The 26,256-nt window shown below is 34.1% G+C and overlaps 1 protein-coding gene across 1 annotated transcript; it reads right to left on the reverse strand.

Moving 5' to 3' along the window:
• Positions 1-7,550: 7,550 nt before the first annotated feature.
• On the reverse strand, positions 7,551-24,652 carry LOC138702043 (zinc finger protein 585A-like). The gene is made up of 3 exons (XM_069829558.1): positions 24,458-24,652; positions 18,464-20,303; positions 7,551-15,905 (listed from the first exon to the last, which is right to left on the reverse strand). Exons 2-3 carry the CDS (start codon positions 20,200-20,202, stop codon positions 14,015-14,017), a joined length of 3,630 nt encoding a protein of 1,209 aa, XP_069685659.1. The 5' UTR covers positions 20,203-20,303; positions 24,458-24,652; the 3' UTR covers positions 7,551-14,014.
• Between the last annotated feature and the right edge of the window lie 1,604 nt (positions 24,653-26,256).

The raw sequence follows: 26,256 nt of genomic DNA on the forward strand, positions 1-26,256 counted from the left end.
GTATTCGGTTTGTTGATGTGTATAATAAACAAAATATTACCCAAATTTAAGGGGAGACTCCACTGAAAATAATGAAAATTTTCCAAAAAAAATTATTGGCTATTTTCTTCTTTAAAATGTATATTTTCATACCTCAAATGGATTTAGTTCAATTCTGATTAAAAATGTGTTTATCTTTTTTATTAATGCTGTAAGGGGGCGTGGCACTTAAATAAAGAGCTGTCAAAATTATTTTTTCATTAAAGAATTCTTTGCATATTTCTGATTATCAAATCTAGTAACTTTTTGTTCTAAAGTTGGCTCTCTGAAGTTTCTGGATGAATGTAGTGAAGGAGAATTTTAATGGGTTTCTTGATTCAACACCAACTTTTTTTACTCCAAATATTAATCAATCTGGATGAAATTTTTATTGCAAGTATTTATGAGATAGCTGCATGTTGTATGTATTTATTTTGTAAGTAGTTTATTTTATCAATGTATTTTTTTTATGAATTATAGCAAAAAAGATATTTTCAACATTTCAAAAAAAAATGTTCAAAGTGAATAAATGAGAAATTACATAAAATGAATGCATAGAAATGTTTCTCTATGTCTTGTGAATGTAACAAAAAAAATAGGAAGCTTAAAAATTTAGATATTCTACTAAAGCTTGCGTTTGAAAGTACAGAATTTAAAAAAGAAATTGACAAAAAAATAAAAAGCCAAAAACATTTGGGAGTTGAAAATTTGGATTTTGTTAGTCCTTTACATAGTAAACATGCTCTCAAAATTTGGTTGAAAAAAATGATTAAGAAAGGAGTAATTTTTAGTGGAATGTCCCCTTAAAAGCTGACAATGTTAAGCAGAGGTAATGCTTGCACCTTACATTTTATACAAGTATGTTCATTATGCAGTCTATGCTAAAAGCAATTTTTTGCACATCTTAGTCTTCAACTTCAGAATCGGTGCCTGTAGTGAGGAGAACAAGCAAAAAGCTTGAAGCACATTATAAAAAATATACAAAAAATAACAGCATTAATGAATTTTTAACCCAGATACTTAAATTACATAAAAAATATTTGACACTAAAAATAACTCGTAATTACAAAGCAGAGGAAGGAGTATTATATGGCATAAAATTTTTCTTAAGAAAATCACGAGTACTAATAAGTCTTCACTTTTTATGGCACCTTTTTGTTGTTTGATTAAATATCATTCACGAATCTCCATGGCCTTAAATAATATCAAAGGTTTCACAAGTAAATACAAACACTACACCTTATATTACTATTAAGACAGTCTCATGAGTAATTAGAACTACATTATAACTTTCCTCTTTTAAAATTTGTTTTGAATTAAAAGCACATTATGAATCATTTATGTACTTCGTCTTAAAGTGACTTTAAATACAATCTACTACCTCCTTATGAAGATAATGTTATGGCGTACATAGCAAATAACAGCTTAAATTATGAGATTTCAAGCTTTTGCGGCATTGGGTTGTGAGAATTTTGGGTTTGCAATCATGTTAATATTTCAAGATTTCACTCTCAGTGTTACACTGCTCAAAATCTGGAACAGTCTCAAACAACTGAACTAGTCAAGATTACAGACAAAAAAAAATAGTATAATAGGCAATCTTTTCAAATCACGAGCAATATAGCTTTATGGAAAGAACCTGTATTTTAACATCACAGCTATACAATTTCGACATACGATCGCAAAATCCAAAATAATCTTCATAACTATACCATATTATAAGGAAAAATATCATCTAACATCGATCAATGTTATTGGATTACTGATTGGGACTAGAGGGACCATCACAAAAAGATTCGCGCATTTTTGCAAGCAGTTTGGTCTAGGACAAACTCTTGTCACTGAAGTATCTCTGTCTGCAGTGAAGGGATCTATAAAAATCCTAAGAAACCATCTCTACACGTAAATAGATTGATATTTTCCTATGGCGATCTGCTCACTTAAGTTGGGTCTTGCAACTAGTGCTAAATAGACGACTGTGATCACCTGATAGCAAATAGATACCGTACTAGGAAATTTTATGTTTCTTCTGGAATTAATGATCTTTTGTTTAGTCGTCTTCAATTATTTATAATTGTGTTATTTCTTTTTCTTTTCCTTCTCCATTGTTTTTTTCATTATAATTGTGTACCTACCATTTACTCAAAAAAAAAAAACAACAATTTTTTGGTAAGCTTTTTCTTCTAGGCAGCCTTCACTTGGAGGAAGCTGAATAAAATTCAGAATAAATACGATGAAATAGTGAAACATACAATTACATACGTGGCAGAAACATGAAATTTAAAATCAAGAAAGGTATCAAAATTAAACTCCACAGAAATGGACTTTTGATGACAGTCTGCTAGGATATCTAGGAAAGCCAAAATTAAGAATATAGTAATTAAGCAAAAATGAACGTAACCAAGTCCTTTTTGGATTATATTAAAACAAAAAACTGAAATGGTATGGACATGTCAAGAGCATGGAAGAGGCAGGTTACCAAAAGAAGTTGTGGAATTGTCTCTACCAGGAAGACGGGAACAAGGTAGGTCTAAACTTACTTGGTTACGAGAAATTGGTGGAGTACATAACAGAGGGGGTTTGAGAGTACAGAAACAACTGAAGGATGGAAATAAACTAAATGTTGTTGTTTTCTAATGCCAGGCGTTTGACAATAAAGTCATTTGACCTCTTGCACTCCAATATTTTTCAAAGATATTATCATGACCAGCCAATGAAGCACAGATTTTGAGGTGTTCTGAATCCATTTCTTGGTTTGAGTTGCACAATGGGCAGTTAGGGGACTGATATATTCCAATTCTATGCAGGTGTTTAGCCAAACAATCATGGCCTGTTGCCAATCTAAATACAGCTACAGACGATTTTCGTGGTAAATCGGGAATTAACTGTGGATTTTGATGCAGAGAGTTCCATTTTTTCCCTTTGGATTGTGTTATCAAATTTTGTTTGTTGAAGTCTAAGTATGTAGATTTAATAAATCTCTTCACAAAGTAATACATAGATTTAGTAACAGGTTTGTAAGTAACAGTGCTGCCCTTCTTTGCTAAAGCATCCGCATTCTCATTTCCCAGGATTCCACAATGGGATGGTATCCATTGGAATACAATTCTTTTATTGAGTGATATTAATTGAGAGAGCATTTTAGTTATTTCTGCTGTTTGAGATGAAGGTGTGTGTTTAGAGACGATTGATAGAATAGCTGCTTTGGAGTCTGACAATATAACTGCATTCCTAAATTTATTGATGTGGCATAGAAGATTCCTGAGACATTCCCTTATTGCAATGATTTCACCATCAAAACTTGTTCCATATCCAAGAGATCTATAAAGTGAGAAGAGACAGCACGTAACACCTGCACTGGCACCTTGTTCTCTGGAGATCAAGGATCCGTCGGTGTATAAATGAAGCCAGTTTTGTGGAGGGTACCTAATATTAATTGTCTCTAAAGACAATTGTTTCAGTATTTCAGTGTTTACTTCTGATTTCAGTATTTCTTCTGTTAAATTTAGATTATATTCTATATTTAATAGAGTTAAAGGGTTTGGTTTAATTTGTAAGTTTTCTTTTAAATTGGGGATATTGATTTTCTGTTTTAATTCTTGAACAATGGATATGAAACTTTTTTGAGTTTTCAATCTACAGAGAGGACTGTATGAATGCCAATTGTTTCCTGGTAATCTGATAAGTTTTTCATATTGAATCAGTGCTTTTTCTTCTATTGTCATTTTGATACTGTTAATATTAGTGAGGAATCTCATAGAATCTATTGGAGTTGTTTTGATTCCACCAGTAATGAATCTGAGAGCTTGGTTTTGAACATATTCTATGTCGTTTATGAAAGGTGAAGTAATTAAAATTTCTCCGCAGTATGTCAGCACTGGCTGTATAAACATTTTGTATGTAGTGTTCAAAGTATTCCTAGAGCATCCCCATTTCTTTCCTGCTAGTCTTTTTAGAAGGGAGAATCTTCTACGAGCTTTTTGAGAAATGTATTTCAAATAGTTGCTCCATGTTAACTTACTATCGAAAATAACTCCAAGATATAATAATAATAATAATAATAATAATAATAATAATAATAACAATAACAATAATAATAATAAAAGTAAACTCCAATTTGCAATATTAAGCATAATTATTACCTTAAGATCTAGCCCTAAATTTTGAGCACTTTAATCACAACAATGACTGATATTTTTAAAATTAACTTAACCACAATTTAATTTAGTTAATTCACTTACTGTATCACCATAAGCATTATCTTCATTATGTACTCTAAAATTCAATTAATATTATAAAACATTCACTAGGCAGTGTAGTTGTTAACAAATTTAATGACTTTTTAACCTTTTAACTGCTGATTTTTTGCAACCTGCCAAACCCTCCTTGCAGAGATACTTTAACCAATAATGATGTACATCACTGCAGATGATCCACATTTTCAGAAATTGCCATTTTAAGATGTGTCCATTCTATGCTTTTGAAGCCTTGTTTCTATTGCATCACCCGTGCCATCAGAGTAACGGATGGCACAAGGATATTTAATGAATTTGTCTACCGTTACTCTGATGGTCTAAGCAGCAAAAAGGTTAATAAGCACCACTAATCATTCTTTCAAAATTATACTGATATTAAAAAAAATATGTATATATATACTTCTAATATACAGATCTAATTGCGGTAAAAGTCTGTTGTCCTACATTCGATTTTTGAAAGAACTGAAAAAGACTAAAAAATGTGTGTCAATGAACTCAAATTATAATGTAACTTTCAGTGTATATTAAATACACACTAACAGAAAACGCAAGTAAATTAATTTCTTTCACAAAATAACATGTTTAAGTAGAAATAGTTCTGTTCCCCAATACAATTCCTCTTCATTAAACATTTTATTAAATACTTATGCCAGGCATTTTACGTATATTTTTATCACAATAAAATAATAATAAAAATTCTTATGTTTCTTTGTTGTTAACAATGGCAAAATTCTAATTACCATAAATTTAAAAATGGTTTACAATCTTCATTATAAAGTCTGTGATGCTTATGATTTCAGTGTACAGATCCACTTAAATATTAAAAAAAAACTCTCAAATAGTACATGTATGGCACAAAAACTACAATTGTAACCAAAATAACTTAACCTACTAAAAACATATGACTTAATACAGACGTGCATATACAATAATATTTCATAAATATTTCTTACAATGAAACTATTAATGACCCCATGTCGAAATCTCCCCTTAAACTGCAAACATCTTCAGACAAATATAAAATACTATATTTTGAATGTTTATAAAAATTAACGACTTCTACTTAGAGAGAGTAGTTCAGATGCTGTCCTTGTAAATAACCACCCAGTCACGTGACATGTGAAATAAGCTCCTCCACTCAACATGTTTTTGTTCATCTGGTGTTGACATCTAATAATGTATGCAGTTTATGGGGAAGTTTCGACATGAGCTCATTAACAGTTCCCTTGTTAGCAAGAGAGCAACTGTCGATAGCAAATAAGAGTACATAATTTCATGTATGAAAATACACACATCAAAATTGTCTAATGAATACAAAACTTATTTTTAAGAAAAATCTACACTCAAATTAAAATTAATACTGAGTAAATATGGGACGGCAATTGATTGGTCTGTTTTTTACTGTTACCACAGTCTAGTATACACAATCACGAAGCTCAATACATAGGAAATATGCATCCATAGATAGTTGCTAACCACTAGGATCGCTACTATCACCTCATCACATACAATGTGAAACAGTACCTGTGTAGTCTATTGTTCCTAGTACCCTCATCAACTTAAGCTTCGTGACTGTATATACTAGACTGTGCTGTTACCATGACAACTTCCGATTTTGTTTGCAATGCTGCAATATACGTTAGCATGACATTGCGTTTTAAACAGAGGAATTTTCTGAGTTTGAATAGTGTGAAATACGAACTTCAAGAGAAAAAAAACTTAAATAATTGAAATAAATGCTGGTCATAGACACACATATCATGATGACATGTTTAGGACATTGGAATAGTTGAAAGTGATAGAATTCAAGCTGAATAGAATTTTGAACACCAAACGAGATATCATAGCATGACTGTGGAGTCGCTATCAAGAATTTGGGAGTTCAGAAAAACAACAGCTGGGTAAACCAAGTATTACAAATGCTGCAAAGGACAGATTTCTACGTTTTTTCAACTCCTATATTGCTGAAGCAATCTTCAAATTTTTATTATACACTCACACAGTTAACATATGCAGGCTATCATACCAAATTTGAAATTCATAGGTCAAAGAGGTTTTTATTTATTAAAATTATTCTATTAATTTTTATCATCACATATAGTATATATACCTTATAATGTATACTGCTCCTTGCATTGAAATTTTTTATTTTATTTATTTATTTATTTTACTCAAATTTGGTCAGTAATTACTACAAACTTTGACAATTAAGAATTGTTCTGGATTTTGTTGTGTGATTAACATATTTACAGCAAGAATGTTTGTAACTTTTGAATTTTTATTTTAAAAGTAAAAGAATGATTACAAGCCAGAAGAAAGTTTTATTCCCGTTGGTGTATTTATTTTTTCGCTCTTTGCTGGGATAAATGGCATAATTTTCTCCTTTAAATTTTTAACTAGTTTTGTCATAGAGTGGCATATTACAAATGAAGCAACAGTGTTTCCTGAGACTTTAATTTAAAATCTCCTTTACTAAAATCTTATTTGAAATCCGAAATGTTCAATAATTATTACAAAGTATTTAAAATTAGGTCTAATTATTTAAAATATGAAAATATTTACCTAAGCTGTTAATCTTTTCGTTTTCTGTGTGAAGGTATCCAGTCAACATGTAGAAGGTGCTACAAAAAAAAAAGTACCAGTTTCTACTAACTCACAGATTAAATAATTCTTCGAACAAAAACGAATTTCATGCTGAACTATGCCAAGCTATTGTTGCAGCAAATATCCCGTTTAACACCCGTTAGAATCCTCATTACATAAACATTACTTACAATATATGTATGTATGTATTGCAGTTTTTAATTGAGAACTAAGTAAAAACCAAACCAAGGTGTTCCTTAGAAAATTTTGATGTGTTTATATTACGTTCATATACTTTTAATAATGATTCTGTCATGAAATTTACACTGTAAGCCTTTCAAAAACGATATTAAAATCAATAAAAACGTCAGAGGCAAATAATACGAAAATAACAACCCAGAATAAAATTATTCATCTGTTCCATGCCACATTAAAATAAATAAGGTTACAGAATTTAAAAAAAAATAGGAAATCTTGTACAAAAGTATAAAATACAATATAAAAAGAACTATAAAATCGTAACTACAAAGAAAACAATGGGCATAAATTTTCTTTCTCCAAAAATAATACTATAGATTGCACAGAAAGGAAAGAAAACAAAAGAATAAATTTCTGTCAGAGGTTTAAAGAAATATAAATGCAAAGCATGGAGAAATAAGCACTATTATTTTATAATAATGAATACTGGTTTTAAGAAACTTTTAAAATATATCTAGAAACAACAAGCATTAGACTTTACTGAGGTACATGACTTGCATATTAGATTGCACTAACAAAAATGTGTATGCATTTTGTAATGCAGATAAATTAATTTATAGTAACAATAACAGTCTGTCTCATTAGAATGAGTAGAAGTTTCCACTCTCAGGATACTTATTTTTTTTTCGATGCTGTACCAACTGCTAGGTTGCACGAAGTTAAATCATTATTAAAATTCCACAGCGTTCCCTGTCAAAATCTGCTAATGCAGACTGGTTAATAAAGGATTTTTGTATTCATATGAAGTTCATAATCATATTAAAAGAAAGAAGACCATTCTTTTTTACTAAATATTTTAAAGATTTTTAGCACATATAAAAAGCACTTCTATATTTTAGCACTTGAAAGGTGTTCCCAAATTCTCTGTTTAGCATCCTGAGAGCAGAAAACTTTACTGAAAGCAGTTTTTTCGTCTCAAATATACTGTCTGTAAGAATGAATAAAATATCTATAAAACAGAATAATATCATTAAAAATGTTAACAAACTTATGCTATTCTAATCTTATGCCCTTAAGCAACTTGGCAGTATGTTGTAATTTTCTCTGGAATTCCTATTCTGAATGTAGGAATTAAGAGTAAATTGATTTAAAATATTACTGAAATATTACAGATAATACAAGTGTACAACATTTCATCACTTTTAAAAATTCAGTGTTTCTGGCAACATACTAAGATCTATTACTTTATAGTACAATGTGAAGACCAGAATAATGAAACTAAAGCATTTCTTACCCCAACAAAATCACAACTGTTGTGAATTTACACCATTTCTCCTTTGATGTCCCATAATAAAGATGATTTTTTTGTCTCTCTAGTTAAACCTTCAAATTACATTGATAAAATGAGTAAGAGCCAAATTTTGTAAAAAATATTTAGGAGTTCCTTGGAATTTCCCAAATATAGTAGCTATAGTCCCAAGGCTCTTATTTCTGGCAGCCAATCACATTTAAATGTCTGCATCGTGATTCGCTGGTCATGACGTTATGCACTTCCTAAGGCTCGATAAATACTTAATATAATCGCCCGCTATTTTTGCTCTTTCGTTGGCATTTGCAGAAAGCACACAAGGACGTTATTTGCCGCTCAATTATTTGCTTAATTACGGTGCATTTGATTTATTATCATAGGAGCTACGACACGATAATGTTTAATGATGCGGCAAATAGATTCCTCGTATGGTAGCTGGCAACGAAAGAACAAAAATAGCGAATGATACTACCTACCTAGACTTTATAGCGCCTTCACTTCCTAAGGCGTAAGCAAAGAAGGTATCATGCCAGAAATTACAGCGACGCAACTATAGTTATGAAATGGGTACAGATAGTAGCATGGGAATTATTTTAGTAAGGAAAATTAACTATTTTTTGGATACATATCAAAGAAATAGGACAATAATAATATGCAAACATGCGTAACATTTTTGTGCTCGACGAAAATAAAATAGAATTGGCTAAAAGAATTAGAATATGATGTTAACAGATTAGGCATAAATTGAGTATGAAAAGAAATAGAGAAAATGAATATAACTTTATAATGCAAAAACATATAGAAGAGGAGCGATGAGATAGCTAGACACGAACTTTATAGTGATTTAAGTTACCGTCATTAATTAATTATATGGAAATGAAAATTTTGTAGTCAAGAAGTAGATACAAGAGTTAATTCCAAGGAAGAATAGATGAGTTTATCATGGTGGCAGTTAGGAATATGTATAGAATTTTAGGAACGAAACAGCAGACATTGGGAAAGATGTTTGCCCCTTCTACAGCAGAAAGAAGACTCAATGCACAAATTATTATGTATGTTCATGTTTAAGAAACATATCCTTTCAAATACTGAACTTTTGTTAAAATTAGTTACTGTACTATGTAATGTGAATTTTGCAATTTTCTCATTTATCTATACTAATAATAAATCTGTAGCCGAAATTTTTCTGGTATTTTTCGATTTTTCAAAAATAATTGGTCCTAACATATATAATTAACCACCCTGAAACCGAAAATCGCATTTTTGAAATTTTTGTTTGTATATCTGTCTGTCTGTATGTTTGTTACCTTTTCACGCGATAATGGCTGAACCGATTTATATGAAAATTGGAATATAAATTAAGTTCGTTGTAACTTAGATTTTAGGCTATATGGCATTCAAAATACTTTATTTAAAAGGGGGGTTATAAGGGGGCTTGAATTAAATAAATCGAAATATCTCGCTTATTATTGATTTTTGTGAAAAATGTTACATAACAAAAGTTTCTTTAAAAATGATTTCTGATAAGTTTTATTCTTTACAAAATTTTGATAGGACTGATATTTAATGAGATAAATGAGTTTTAAAATTAAAATAACACTATCTAAGACGGTGCAGTGAATTAGGAACAAATGACTTCGTCTATAAGGGGCCTTGGACAACAACAATCGAAACAGGGGCCTTGGACATCAACAATCGAAAGCTATTAAACATAGCCTACAGAAAATGTTTCTGTGTTTGTATGAAATAATATCAGAAGCTAAATTAACCGATTTGTATAATTAATTATTATTTCACCATTGGAAAGTGTAGTTTCTCTAGATGGACATAATGCTATAATGTTATTACAGTAACGTCTGAGTAAATAGAGGACAGGTAAGATTAAAATAGCTTCTTATGCACAGAAAATTTGATAGGCTATTTTGTACATTCGTTTTCTGTATTTCTTAAAATAATATTTATGTACACTCATTTTAATCTCAGAGAATTAACGAACAACGAGAGTGTATTGATTTAGTATGCAGTAATAGTACGTTAGCTTAGCAATCCATTATTTTATAATTCAAATTTTAACTATGCTCAATTGAATCGTGTTAAAATACATAAAATATATATGCAATAAATGCAATGCAAAAAAAATTGGGTAATGAGCGAAGCAGATTATCTTGTGCTGTTGTAAAAGTTGTTCCCTAGATCAAACGTCCTATTTTAATTATGTAATTACTTTATATTTATTTCTAACAGGTGCAGCGGAGCGCACGGGTACGGCTAGTTCTACAATAAGAAAGATTTATTAAATCATCAGCTCTCCAGAGAAAGTGACCACAAGGACCCTAAATAGAGAACAGCTATGTTTAAAAAGAAAAATCAAAAGTTGATAAAAAAAATTGGAATTCAGTTCTTGCAAAATTACCATGCTGAAAAGAAATTATCTTTTTTGAAAATATAAATGATATTGGATAATGTGTAAGGATTCCCTAAAAATCTGTAAAACAATGTTTTGCATTTCAAAGCCTTCGAATTTTAATTTCACTAATAGTTGGTAGGTAGACTGGTGGGAGGGAACCTCTTGCTCCAAATGACACACCTCTGATTATTAGATTTCTGAGAAGAAAAGATTTATAAGAAAAATAGGGGGGATAGGTGTGGAATTTGTGGGACTTAGAAATGGGGTCCAGTTACAAAATGTTGGAAACCATGGAGCTAACTCATGATGTTGCAGCTGAAGTTGGAGTATGTTCAATCTAAACCCTTTTCTACTGGTTTACTACAATTTCTTTCCGTGCAGTTATGGTATATACCAACCACACACATTTTAGCTGCGTCTCCTTGAACTTCTAAACAAATTTACGACGTGGAACTGTCACCTTAGGTCCACATCACTATTGGTGAAAACTTGTAATATTATTTTACAATAGCCAATAAATAATAAGTTGGCAAAAACACTGATTTTTTTAATGTGATGAGAATTAATCAAGGGTCGACATTGGTGACTGCACATCCTATGCTTGTATTATGAAAGACACATTCCATTTGCAAAGCTGATAGTGTGCTAAGATGCCCTATTACCTCTGTTCATTGACTTGCCTGGCCACTATACCCAAGTTGCTGTAACTCTGCACCTGACAGCTTTGCATAATGTTGGTAGCGAGAGATGTGAAGTTGCCACAGCAACCACTACAAAACAGCTGACTATTCCTTCGCAGCAATTCTGACACCTGACTAATGCTATGCCTTAACACATAGGATTCTCACTCTATGAGATATCATTCTCTGAAGAGCTTTTTTACAGCATTTCCCAGCAATGCTACGAATTGTTTATAATACTAAAACACAAATTTCGCACATGGTAATAACTTCATGAAACATAGCATGTAGCAAACTGACAACACAGGAGCTGATAGAAAATGCTACATTTTGATTGGTTCAGAAGGCTACTGCATAGAGTTCATTTTTTTCATGGAAGGGTGGTCAACGCAAATAACAACTGTCAAGTGCATACCGTGCGTTTTTTTTTAAAGCGTTTCAGGCCTTTGCTGCAGCAAAATGAGGGTCGAAAAAAACGTAAGTAGGTCAACTGACTGCAAAATAGTGGACAATTAATACTGGCTTCTATTTCTGCCGTAATAAATTTAACCCTAAAAGAACCAAACATGTTAAATAATTTCGACTTCCATGATAACGACATGGAATTATTATTACTAGACGATTTTGACAATAATAAACGTTGCAAAAGACCAAAACACACATTCCGCCATGATGGATTGTGCAGCAAACTCGTAAAGCGAAGTTTTGATTTGCTGCACGCTTGCTACAGCGACGGTGAAGCAAATGTAATAAAAGAACGGTCTTGCTGCGGCACTTTACGTCTTGGTTTAAAAAAAAAATGCACCGATAGTTACGATGACTTGGCTATAACCCCATTTCTCTCTTCCATACTACCAACTGTGATATTCCTTTTCATGCGACTTGCTTCTTGGAGGTCGCGGTTTTTTAGCTGCCCAGGACAAGACGAGCCATTCTAGCTTGAGCAACGATGCCTAGTTGTAATGGGAATTCGGAATTTTCGTCACTGATTTTTTGTTACCCGGCAATTTTTGTCACATATTACATTTTGCCACTGCAACATTTTGTCACTGATTCACTTTTGTCACCACCATATTTTGTCACCAATTTAATTTCCTCATCACTATTTGCCACCACAATTTTTCCTCCCTTCATGTCACTTCCCTTGTTGATACCTATACAAAATGTTATGGATGAGCTAACCCCAAACTTCGATTACTTTGAGGATAATTATGTCATGGATCGTAGACGTGGCAGAGGTAGGCAGCAGCCTATGTTCCCTCCAAATACATGGAATTATTACATTCGTACACAGAACAAATACTTGCGAAGCGTGCCATAGATGTCTCAATACTTTAATGGGCAAAGCACATCCCTCCTTTTACCATGTCCTTCAGTTGCTACAGGAGAAGACTGCAAGGATAGGCCTACATCAGGACATTGAGAAATTAGAAGCAGGTCAGTCTCCACGCAGGAAAAATAAGAAATACACGTCCTTAGATAACGGAATTGCACGAACTGTCAATAGGTATGAAGTCTATAGAACAGAAAATAACATCCTTGGTTACTTACGTGTCATATATCACAACTTCAGTGGAAATTTTGGTTGAAACTCTATAAAACAGGATGAATGTATGCAACTTCAAAATCCATGTTAATACAGAGCATTAAAATAAATACAGTGATGGTTTTGGCCTTATAATGAAAACAGGCTAAATGTAATTTTCCGCATTATTTTTGTGACAAAATCCTCTCAGTATTAAAAAATGATGACAAAATGTATATGATGACGAAATATCTTCGGTGACAAAAAAACATGATGACAAAATGTATCTGATGACTAAAAAACTAATGACGAAAAACAGGTGACATACTGTAACGGTGACGAAATGCCCTAGACCCGTTGTAATGTTATGACTCAGTTGCTGTTAGTTATGGTAAGTTAAATATTACATGCGCCAAGACGAAATCTTTGGTCGGCGGGAAGAGGCACACAAGTAAAAAAAAATTAATATTTCAGGAGAGATTTTCTTTTTAATTTATTCTTAACTGAATATAAGTATAATAATGAAATTCATGTATGTTGGTTAAAGTAAGACCCTTTTCAATTTAAAACACAGTCCACACCTGTGGAGTAATGGTCAGCGTGTCTGGCCACGAATCCAGGTGGCCCGGGTTCGAATCCCGGTCGGGACAAGTTACCTGGTTGAGGTTTTTTCCGGGGTTTTCCCTCAACCCAATACGAGCAAATGCTGGGTAACTTTCGGTGCTGGACCCCGGACTCATTTCACCGGCATTATCACCTTCATTTCATTCAGACGCTAAATAACCTAGATGTTGATACAGCGTCGTAAAATAACCAAGTAAAATAAAAATAAAAAAATACTAGACTTATGTGATTAGGTAGAACAGAAAAATCGACTTTTTTTACTAATGTGCCTTTTCCCACCAACCAAAGAAATATTCTAGCCTCAAAGACGAGATGTATGAAGTAAGTCACATGAAAAGCTGTATAGATGTCCTTTTCATAATACAAGGCATATACCCAAATTCCTTTACACAGAAATATAAATAAAAATCGCTATCATACTCTGGCAATATCACATCTTCTGTTATGTGTCTGCCTATGCTTAATGAGGTTCCCAATACACGAGAAAGTGGAACCACAGGCCTCACACATGTAGGGCCGGATCCCTGTGTGAATGGTGTTGTGTGTGACAAGACTTTCTCTGTGAGCAAACGCTTTATTACAGACTTTGCAGACAAATGGTTTTTCACCTGTATGAGATCTTTCATGCCGCTGCATCTCCACTTTAAGTCGGTAACTCTTGCCACAGAACCTACAAAGAAAAGTTTTCTCACCTGTGTGAAGAAGTAAGTGAGTTCCTAGGGAACCGCCACTCATGAACGCTTTGCCACATATATTGCACACGTGCCGTGGTTCTGAACCACATCGGCTGTCCACATGCACTTTGAGATTTCCTTTCTGTTTGAACAGCTTGCCACAGATATTACACGCGTATGACTTCGCCTCTCGGCCGAGGTGTTTGTTGTTATAGTGGTTCTTCAGGTTACTAGAGTTTGAGAAAGAACGCTGACACTCTGAGCAGCTCCACTGTTTTCCGTGTTGTTTAGCTCGGTGAGATCGATATTCCTGTTTTGAGTTGAAGCCATCACCGCACTGTCTACACTTAAAGACCCCTGTCCCGGTATGTTGAGACTCGTGCTTAAGTAAACATGCTTTGTTTGTGTACTTCTTCCCGCAGTGGCGACAAGGCGTTGCTTCTTTCTCTTCTGCGGAGTGACTCTTCCTGTGACGATTTAATTGCGACACAAAATCAAAGTACTTATTACAATATTGGCAAAGAAATCTTTTTGGCACCATATCTGTGTTAACACTTTCTACCTTGTTCAGATAGCGTTCTAAACGTTTATCAAGTGGTTCATCCTCATCTGAGCAGAGCACTTTCATGTCTTCAATTTCTCTATTTGTATCTAAATTTTTGTGCTTTTCTTCACCGTGAGACTGCATATGATCATTTAATAATTGTTCTTGAGCAAAATGTAAACCGCAAAAAACACATGTCACCTGAATTTCTGACAATTCAGCTTCAATTTTTGGAGGAGTAATTTCTTCTACATGTTCATCTTTAACATCACATTTTACAGGATACTTTTGTTTTCTTTCCCGCTGCGTTTTTGTTACTGGTTCAGTTTCTGGTGTATCATCTTTCTCACCTTCTTCAACTTGTTCTTTGACTGATTCACTACAAACTATTTGTACTTTTGAGGTAGACGTATCAATTTGTTCTGATTCTGATAGTTCACTATCTGAACAATTAAGAGGAGATCCTAAATTCGACAGATCGTCTGTTTCATGCATTTTATTTTCAGGTATGGAACCTGCCAGGTCACTGTTACATTTATTTTCCACGGTCTCTGATTCTGCATTGTTGGTGGAGCTTTCAACTTTAAAAGAATGATTCACAAATCTATCATTTTCATTATCTATAATACTATTGCACGTAGTATGGCTTTCTGGAAGAGTAACCACAGCTTCTGTCTCATTTCCACACCCAGAGCTTGCCTCAAATCCTTCTCTCTTCTGATTAGACTCTATATTTGAATTGAGATTATCTGATGACTTAAAATTATTGTGTTGAAAAATTTCAGTTGCTATTTTGCTACTGTACGAAAATGTATTATGATCCACCACATTTTGAATACGATACTCATGAGGATACTTTTCTGGACCATAAGTTTGAAGTCTATGATTGTCTAAATGTTGGAAGAAGCTGCCCAGTACTGGCTTGCCATTACTAACAAGTAACCCATCTGTAGCACAAGAATATGGAAGACTTCTTGATGTTGAATCAGGCTTTATGTCCTTGGGAACTGTGGTATACACTCCTAAGGATTGTACTGCTTCAGGATGGAGTCCCATAATATTTCCAGATCCCCAGAAATATTGTGAACTGGAAAAGAAATAACACACATTATGGAAAACAATTGCATTGGATGAATTTCGGTTTCTTTTACATCAGAATTTCAACTACTCAAAAAATATCTGGACTCGTTTGAACTGGACGTGATCAACAATCTTCCCAAAGGGAATTTCACACGACTTATATTACTACTGTGACTGTATCTACAGTAGTTCGTATTGTTTATTTTCATCAGTGGCGATTCCTCCACGAAGGATATGAGGATGATCCTACAGTTTAATTTCGTGCCTCTGAGGGTAGAAAACATTTTAATTACAGATTTTGATTTTCAATGCATCCCGACATACTAATTTCCTTTAAGCTTCCACTTTCTGTGTGAGTTGTCACCACAGCACAGCTCAGAAATAATTTCCGAGGAAGCATCCAAATATCTTACAGCAAACGGTATTTCTAACAGTGAAGTTAGTTGCAGGGGGGAGTGCGGAATATGGCTTGAGTTTAGCCGTGTTTGAGGATATGACCGCGTATCCTAATACTACGACCCTTCTTTCTGGGTGATGGAGACCCTGTCAGAGACTACAATAAGAATTTTCAAGTGCCCTTAGCCTCCTTAAATGCAGTTCATTGGTTATTTTAAAAGAACAGAATAAATTAAATAATAAATAATTTAAAATGATATAATATAAAAAACAAAATTACATAAAAATAAATAAAATAAGCTATAATAAATACAAAAATTAACAGGACTTTCAGATGACAGGACAACCGAAAGAATATCTGAAGTTGTATTTGATCATTTAGAAGAATTTAGCTGTAGCAAGAAATTAATTGCGCTAATGTACGACAGAACATCGGTAAATATCGGGCAGTACAATGGCTTAGGAGCCATATTCGCAAGTAAAACGGGGAGGAGAACCGAACTTCACTACTAATAAATTGCCAGTTCCAGAATGGTGAGTCAAAGACTAACATAGGCCTACTTGTATTGATTTTGCATGCTCTGTTGTTGTTGTTATTATTATTATTATTATTATTATTATTGGGTGGCCGGGTAGCTCAGTTGGTAGAGCAGCTGGCTACGGACTGAAAGGTCCAGGGTTCGATCCCAGGTGGTGACAGGATTTTTTCTCGTTGCCAAACTTTCAGAACGGCCCCGAGGTTCACTCAGCCTCCTATAAAATTGAGTACTGGGTCTTTTCCGGGGGTAAAAGGCGGTCAGAGTGTGGTGCCGACCGCACCACCTCATTCTAGTGCCGAGGTCATGGAAAGCATGGGGCTCTACCTCCATGCCCCCCCAAGCACCTTGATGGCATGTTACGGGAATACCTTTACCTTTTTTTTATCGTTATTATTATTAATATTGGTTTTACTAATATTATATTATTATTAATATTAGTTTCTGTCTTGGTCATCAGTTGTCAATCTCATATCCTACATACAAAAAATATCACGAATCGCCACTGATCTTCATTTACATTTAGGCTATGTACTTGCAAGGTGGAAAAATATGTTTATTAAATAATATGTTATTTAGACAATTAATGTCAATCCTAGTCAGGGTTGGAAAAAAAATTTAAATCAAAAAACATGTTTTTTTTTTTTTTTTGTTTTAAACAGTGCCATAAAACAGTACGTTTTTAAAATGTGTTGTTGTTGTTGTTGTTGTCGTCGTCACTGGCATTAACTAATTCTGAGTTCTTGGCAATAAAGCCATTAACTAGCTTGTTCGCTAATATTTCTCACAATAGAGGAAAGGGCTGGACAACATATGATTCTGATCCATTTCTATCCAGTGGCGGCTGAAGCTATTTTGTCTTGAGTAGTGCCAGGAGGCTGAGTGAACTTTGGAACCATTCTAGAATTTCAGCAACGAGAAAATCCCATCACTGCACAGGATTGAACCCAGAACCTTCCAGTCCATGGCCAGTTGCTCTATAAATTCTACTATAACTTAACGGTCTTACTAATAAAAACTCTATATACAGACGTTTAACTGTCTTATACTTATACAATGAGTAGCTCGTTTATAAGTCGTGTGTAAATTCCTTACTAATAATCACTACGTACGTCGTGTATAACAGTATAACTGTTACACAGCTACGTCATAGTTTCGTCATTACTTCGTTACGAAAGGTAATAGAATATCTGAGGTTCTCTATTGCATCCAGTAGAGCGCTCTGGTGTGCCGCGCTAAGTATCGATAGTGCAACTGGCTCTGATCGATTACCACACTATATTTTGGTCAAAGAGTACAAGCTACAGCAATATTATTCTAATTATTGTGTGCTCTTTGGTTTGTTCTTCTGTGGTTACAAGGAAACCATCATCATAAAGTGACAGTCGATATGAACAGCTGTTAGAGGGGCGGCCATTTTATCTTTATATACAACGCTTAAACAAGGGGTTTCATGCATATAACTACTGCAAAGCAATTCCCATTTTATAGTTACAGACTGTTTATACATCCATCGCTTATGAATGGTTTATTAGTAACGTTTTCTGCCTCAACTCTGCATAAGTCTCGTATAAAAACTATACACGGTTTATTAGTAAGACCGTAACTGTATAACATTAACTGTATACTTTACCCTTTGATATTCCGATCCATGCTATTGATATGATCTCCAACCGGATGAAATCTATCACCAACTGCTGCAATTCGTTCTGATGTATGCTCACTGGTGCTAAAAGACTGTGGCATCCAATCACGATTCTCTTCATAGTTTGAATTTCTGTAAGTACAACAGGTGCCAGACACAACAGGTGCAATTTCACGCGATGCTGCAATGTTATTAGGCCTCTGTATGTCAAAAGGTAGTGGATTGACTGAATGGTCCACAAGCATTTTATTTCTTGTTGTGCTAATCTTCTCGTTCCTTTTTAATTGATTCAAGTTAGATTTCACTTTGGGTTTACTGGAATTCAAGGCAGGGGTGACTAGAGCACATCTGTTACGATGGGTTTTTTTGTGCTTAATGAGGTTCCCAATACATGAGAAAGTGGAACCACAGGCCTCACACATGTAGGGCCTGATTCCTGTGTGAATGGTGTTGTGTGTGACAAGACTTTCTCTGTGAGCAAACGCTTTATTACAAACTTTGCAGACAAAAGGTTTTTCACCTGTATGAGATCTTTCATGCCTCTGCATTTCCACTTTGAGACGGAAGCTCTTCCCACAGAATCGACACAGAAATGTTTTTTCTCCAGTGTGAAGAAGCGAATGAGTAACAAGGGTTCCTCTAGTCATGAATGCTTTGCCACACACTTTGCAGACATGTTGTGGATCCGTACCACATCTACTCTCAACATGGACTTTAAGATTTACTTTCAGTTTGAATTCTTTGCCACACACATTACAAACAAAGACTTCTGTCTCTTTGCTTTCATGCCATTTAACGTGAGACTCAAGTTTCTCTTCGGTTGCAAATAAGTGATTACAAATTGAGCATTTCCAGGGCTTCTCATGTTTCTCATCGCGATGTTTTGTTCTTTCGGCTTCTGTTGCAAAGACTTCTCCACACGGGCGACATCGAAAACTTCCCTTGCCTTCATGCTGGAGCTCATGTTTGGTTAAGCTGCCACTCTTAGTATATTTTTTTCCGCAGGTATAGCACGATAAAGATTTTTTAGTTTTTGATTTCGGCTTATGACTTTCAATGTGGTGCAATAATAAAGAATTAAATTTGAATTCTTTGCTACATAAATGACAAGACAATATTTTTTTCTCTTTTGTCTTAGTAGTTTCCTTACATTTTATATTTAATGAATTGTTCTTAGAATTCAAACTGTCAGTCTCATAATTTTGGGATGAATCCTTAAGAGTATCAACCTTCGGATCATCCATCTGAAATTCCTCCTCCTTTCCAGACGTATTCGTTCGATTACGTCCAGCTGAACCGTGTAATCTCGATGGTCTCCTCAGATGCTTCTCGGCCGAAAATTTATCAAAAAAGGTGCAACTATAATACTTGGGCTGTTCTGTCTTTAATTGATACTTATCCAATTCTATGTCCCCACGTTTCTCACGCACTGATGCCGTAAATGTAGCCAGCCTTTTATTCCTTTCCTTAAATTTATTTTCAGAGTAACATTCATGATTATCATCATTATCATTGTCATCATTTTCCAGAATGGTGAAATGAACATCATCCTCAGAAAGGGAACCCGCAGGAAATGAAGCATTTTTGCATGTTGATACTTCACTTGCATTTTCATCGTAAGTAACACTTAAAAACGAGGTTGGAAGGAAATCTGAATTATCTGTATTTTCAGCTTCATATCCAATGCCATTCTTTTCTATTCTTCCGCTAATGCAAACTGATGTCATTCTCTTTTAAAATAATCCCATCAGAGTCCTCCGGCATCGTCATTCTCCCCACATCACTTTTATTAATCACTTCATGAATATGCCAGCATATTTGTAATGAGCTGAAAGAAACAAAAGAGTGTTATAAAATTTTCCTCCTGCTGTTATGAAACAGTAAACAAAAAACATTATGTGTCAAAGAGAACCCATTTGCTAAAATTACTGAATTTTAGGGGCTACAAATATGAATGTATCTCAGCCAAATATAATGAAATTAAAAGATTTGAAACTGAAAATCTTCAAATACAGTGAAACCTCTACTTACGGACACCTTCAAGATACGGACACTCCTCATATAAAGACGGATTTTTATGTCCCAACTGAAATAATATAGAAATAATGATAAATTTAACTCTCGTTTACGGACACTCTCAGACAAGGACATGGACAGCTGTTTCACAGTCCTAAAGCTTGCTTTACCTCCTGACTGCGGACAGAACTTGGATTTCAAGACCTAATGTGTTACAAAAATAGAAAATTTAGTTTTGAGAACTGTACAGAAATTCCTTAACATGAAAGAAGACAATAAGGGTCTCGTAGGCTACCACTAGCCCAGCCGGCTACCCCTTGTTAGCTGGAAGCGGGTGGATAAACAAAGTCATAAAATTTAATCTGTCTGATGGGTCCAAGGTTTCTGCGATCGTGAAATTGTATTCGACACATGATAGAGTTAGTAGGATTATTCTCTTCACTTCAATCAGTTGTTCGGTTTCGAGAGACATGGCACCTGAACGTAAAGGTTAAGTTGAAAACTGTAAATTACAGTGCTACATAACTGTAGACCTAGAATAAAATTGCATGGCACAGTACTGTATTTTCCTTTTTTCGAGCTTATCTACTGTTCAAAGTTGCAAAGAATTTACTGTAATATACTGTATTTAGAATTAAACTACAGTAATGCATTTCATTTAAAGCGTGATGGGATACACTCCCTCCCAATAAAGACACCTCCTAGATGCAGACAGATTGTTACGTCCCTTCGATGACTGTAAATGAGAGGTTTCACTGTATAACAGCAGCAGTGGTCAAAATTATATACAATTACCTTTATTTGTTTTAGAATGCTAATTCAGTCAAAAATATCAAATAAACAGCTATGCACAATTAATATATTAAATAACCAATATCTCTGAAAATACTAAAACAATGGGCTTGAAACTTCTAGATACCGTACATATAACAACACACTTAGTAATAAATCACTGCAGTTTGAAGTTTCTGTGCAACAAAAAACCTAACATATTAATTTTCTTTCATGCAGGCTAATTTGCATAAAGTTTTCTTTTAATATTGACATAATAATTATCCATGAAAATACAATCATCATGCATTACATTTTTCTCCAATTACTAGCATATGCCTGTAGAAAATTTCACAATGACAGACTTAATATTTTCCGACATAAGTGTACCTAAAGTACAGGAAATATAGTTCTGAGAAACAAGCATTTCATAACCTGGCATGCCATTTAAATATTCATGGCAAGAGGTCATTCAAAGGCAACCAGAGGCATTTTAAAATGTAGGAATATATATAATCCAAATATGGAACTGTTCAGAATTTAATGAGGATTCTTATTTTATGAAAAACTGAGAAACTTTAACATATGGTTCCCTTTAAGAAATTATGAAGGGTATTTAAGAACATAAATTTACAAGTCATGAGGGGTGGCTAAAATTGAGACTACACTGATGGGAGTTGTAGCAGTGCAATTCGTGCTGACAGTTATAGTCGCGACGCTGTTATTCCCGGCATGACTCCTCCTCTTTGCTTACGTCTTAGGAAGTGAAGGCTCTATAAAATCTAGGTAGGTAGTATCATTCGCCATTTTTGTTCTTTCGTTGCCTAGCTGCCAGACGAGGAATCTATTTGCCACACCGTTAAATATTATCATGTCGTAGCTCTTATGATAATAAATCAAATGCACTGTAATTCAGCAAATAACTGAGCGGCAAATAACGTCCTCATGTGCTTTCTGTGAACGCCAACGAAAGAGTCAAAATGGCGGGGGATTATATTAAGTACTTATCGAGCTTTAGGAAATGCATAACGTCTTCATCAGCGAATCACAAGACGCACACGTTTAAATGTAGCCGACCTGCAACGTGATTGGTTGCCGGAAATCAGAGCGACGGGACTATAATAATATCTTACACCACCAATCTGGCAACAGCTGCCAGTTAAAGATGGCAAATTGACCAGAGCAGTGAGCCAAAGAGAGATATATGCCATTCTCCTTCTTTTTATTTTTTTTTTTTTTATTGTACTAACTATAAAAGCGAAAGCATATTGATGCTGCATAAAATCAATTTCCAGATTGGATAGGGACTTACGACTGGCTTATGTGAGACGACAATGAACCTCCGGGTTCTCTAAAAGCCTTTTGTAAGTAAGTACATATTTATCTACTGTATATATTTTGCCATTTTTAGCTACATATTTTTTATTTTCATATTACATAAAATCCAAGCTCTAATACTTATGAACATTAAATCCTGATGTTTGAGATGGACAGGGCATGTAGCACAAAACCGTGAAACCAGAAATGCATAGAGAGTGTTAGTTGGAAGACCTGATGGAAAAAGACCTTTGGGGAGGCCGAGAAGTAGAGGGGAGTATAATATTAAAACGGATTTAAGGGAAGTGGGATATGATACTAGGATTAATCTTGCTCAGGATAGGAAATGATGACGGGCTTATGTGAGGGCAGCAATGAACCTCCAGGTTCTTTAAAAACTATAACCATCTGATATCACGGTTCAAATCATTTTTTTTTTTAATGGTCATTTACTCCAGTTTACGGTATGGAATGTAGTTCATTTCTGAGAAAATAGGGGGTAAGTACTGGTACACCAAGCAGTATACCATACCTATAAGGTTTTCCCTAAAGAATCTTGCTCCCCCCCCCCCTTCTCCAAAACAAAAACTGAAATTACACCCCTGGACATCTACTTGGTTGATTTCATGTAACAGAAAACAACACTTAATTAATAAGTCGCATATGGTGTAAAAAATATAAGACCTTCCTTTAAACAGAAATGCCCTACACTGCTAATAAAAGGTGTTTTGCTTCTTCATAACAACTCTCAGCTGCACAATACAGCTGTGAATCATGTCTTGCATTACTTATGGTAAGGATCTTGGAACATCTGCCATATATAGTCAGTTGATCTAATGCCAAATGTCAACCATGTTTCATACTTTTAGGATCATCATTGTGCCCATAGATTTGAAAGTGATGAAGGCGTAGATAGTTTAAAATAGAGATTTGAATTTGCAGGACACCGAATTCTGCGAGGAAATCGAAAAACACTCTCACGTGTAGGCAGATGCTTAGGTAATCATGCAGTAAACTTCGCTTGCTCTGATATATACTTTTAAAACCATAATTAAATTTAATGAATAAATACAGACATAGAAACAAACATTTAACCCAACCACATTATCATGGTAATCTGGAAACTTATTCTAGTAACAGTGCAAGCAACATTTTACAATATTACAATTAAAAATGCACATTGTAGAAATAAGTCTTGTACACTTATTTTTGGAATGTCTCTCGTAAATTATACAATGTGCTAATGTTAAAACTTCACTTAGCATATGCAAGGCACATCAAATCCAGCTAAACTAGACTGAGGTAGCTCCCTTCGTACTCCGCTCATACACCTTACATATACGAATCTGTGACAGGTTTGGTTAGTTTGGATAAATTTCAGAACACGGATATCTTCCTTTTCCTTACTCAAAAATTCCAATCTTTTGCATACAAAATAAATTACTGGCACTGGAAAGTGTCTTTGCGTAAGCATGATGATGTGCATTCAACAAATACAGACAAATATACTCTTTTAAGTATTTTAAGATAATTGTTGTCAGTGAGGTGCTGTCATTTTCCAATTTACAAAATTCTAACCTAACATTACATACAGTTAAGCTGATATATTAACCCCGAATCACTTCGTAACTCTTAATATTATCACTCATAATTGAGTAGAATGATTCAAACTTGAAGTAGGCCTGCATAAATTATTTACATTTATAGGTTATGTATGGAATATATACCTACTCAAAACACCTAATATACAACTCCTAGTTCACTTAAAAGTATTCGTACACCTATTGCAATTATATTAAATGAAAATTACTAACAGATATGACCTCAAATATAAAAATTGTGAGGAATAATAGTAAATGTTTTGCTGTCCAATTCAACCTTTTAATGACGATCTCAGTTACTTCATCTTGTCACGGTCTTCACTGAAATAACAACATAACCATTCGCTAACAATAAGGAATACTTCAATTATAATTCATTTTCGACCTGGTCTCTACTCGAATTAAAAAATAATTACATACACAATACACATTGTGTGCACCAAAGATGACATTTTTAGGTTTAGATTTTTAAACTACAAAATACGATCGAGAAGGGGTTCTCTAAACTGACACTAGGTGGCAGCACGTAACAGTAAATTAATTCTGGCATCTATTGGACAAGTGGAGAACGAACAGAAAGTGCTTGTAATAATAATAATAATAATAATAATAATAATAATAATAATAATAATAATAATAATAATAATAATTTTACGGGATATTTTACACCAACGCCAAAATTTGGAGATAATGGCCCAAATGCTAGTGAGATTATACAGACCTAGAAACAAAACTTGGGGCCCCTGAATTTTCCGTAAGTTTCAGCCCATATCTTTTATAGGGTTCCCAGACATCCCATAAAATACGGGATCGTCCCGTTTTTCGCTACTATGTCACGTTGTCCCGACAAAAGTCTTCGGGACAGTTATCCGTCCCATATTTTAGAGTTCTAAACTGAGAAAAAATGTAAAAGTTACAATGTCTATTCTACATTACAAATTACAAACATCGCACTTCATCATTGCAGATGACTGTAGATGGACTATTATGAAACAATTATTGTGAGTTATTAATTTCTCAAGGCGAGTGATGGCAACACCAAATGTTTAGATGAGGTCTGGGTGGATTATTTTAAAAGTACTGAAGGAGAACTCTCAAATTTGAAGAGGGTAGTGGAGTTCACAATGTGTATCCCTGGAACAAATGCGTATGTCGAAAGATTATTTTCTCGCATGAATGCTCTATGGACTGATGAGAAAAATAAATTGTCTGTAAAATCAATGCTTGTCGCAGAATTATTCCTCTGTGATGATTCTTCAAAATAAACAATTGTTAAGTGAAATTAATTCTTCAGAGGAATATTGCAAGGCAGATTGATTTATAAGATATTATTACGTGAGTAGTCTATTTTGTAGCTATTTCTGTAATAACTTAGTAAAAACAACTTATAGGCAACTTACATAAAGAAGCTTAATCTTAATGCAAATATGATCCCTAACAATTTTTTTTTTTTTTTACTATTTGTTTACTTACCCTTAGTTAGTAAAGTGTTTGTGTAGTAAACTTTACTACACACACACTCTGAAAGATTGGCATTTTGATGGGTACGCATCAGTGGCGGCTCGTGGGTATTGAATTCAGGGTGCTGTATACAAAAATAAACCATGCAACTTACCTTATTTAAAGATTAGTTCCATGCGCCTTGTCTTGTAGGTTGCAACTTTTGAATCATCTTCTTATTAAAATCCGATATGTCGTTTAACATAGTTTACAATGGAAAACATAGCTAATGCGGTCAGTCTCTCTTCTCTCATCGTATTTCTGAGATAGGATCTTACTCTCTTCAAACACGAAAAGCAATGTCCTGGTTCGGAAGTTGTCATTGGTATGGTGATAGCTATGCGTAGTAGTTTCACAACTTCTGAAAATGAGGCCTGCAAGTTCTCAGATAGAAGAAACTGCAAGAGCTTGACTGCGTCACTGATATTTCTGAATTCTTGTCTCTGATATAACACAGTGATTTCCGTTTTTAGTTTGTCTTTATCGAGCATTAGAAAAAGCTTCACACATACATTTAGGTCATTTTCAGGAAATGAGCTTTTGTAGCATTCAAATTTTTCTTGACACAGAAGAGAA

The sequence above is a fragment of the Periplaneta americana genome, chromosome 6 (genome assembly GCF_040183065.1).
Source record: "Periplaneta americana isolate PAMFEO1 chromosome 6, P.americana_PAMFEO1_priV1, whole genome shotgun sequence".
Taxonomy (NCBI): domain Eukaryota; kingdom Metazoa; phylum Arthropoda; class Insecta; order Blattodea; family Blattidae; genus Periplaneta; species Periplaneta americana.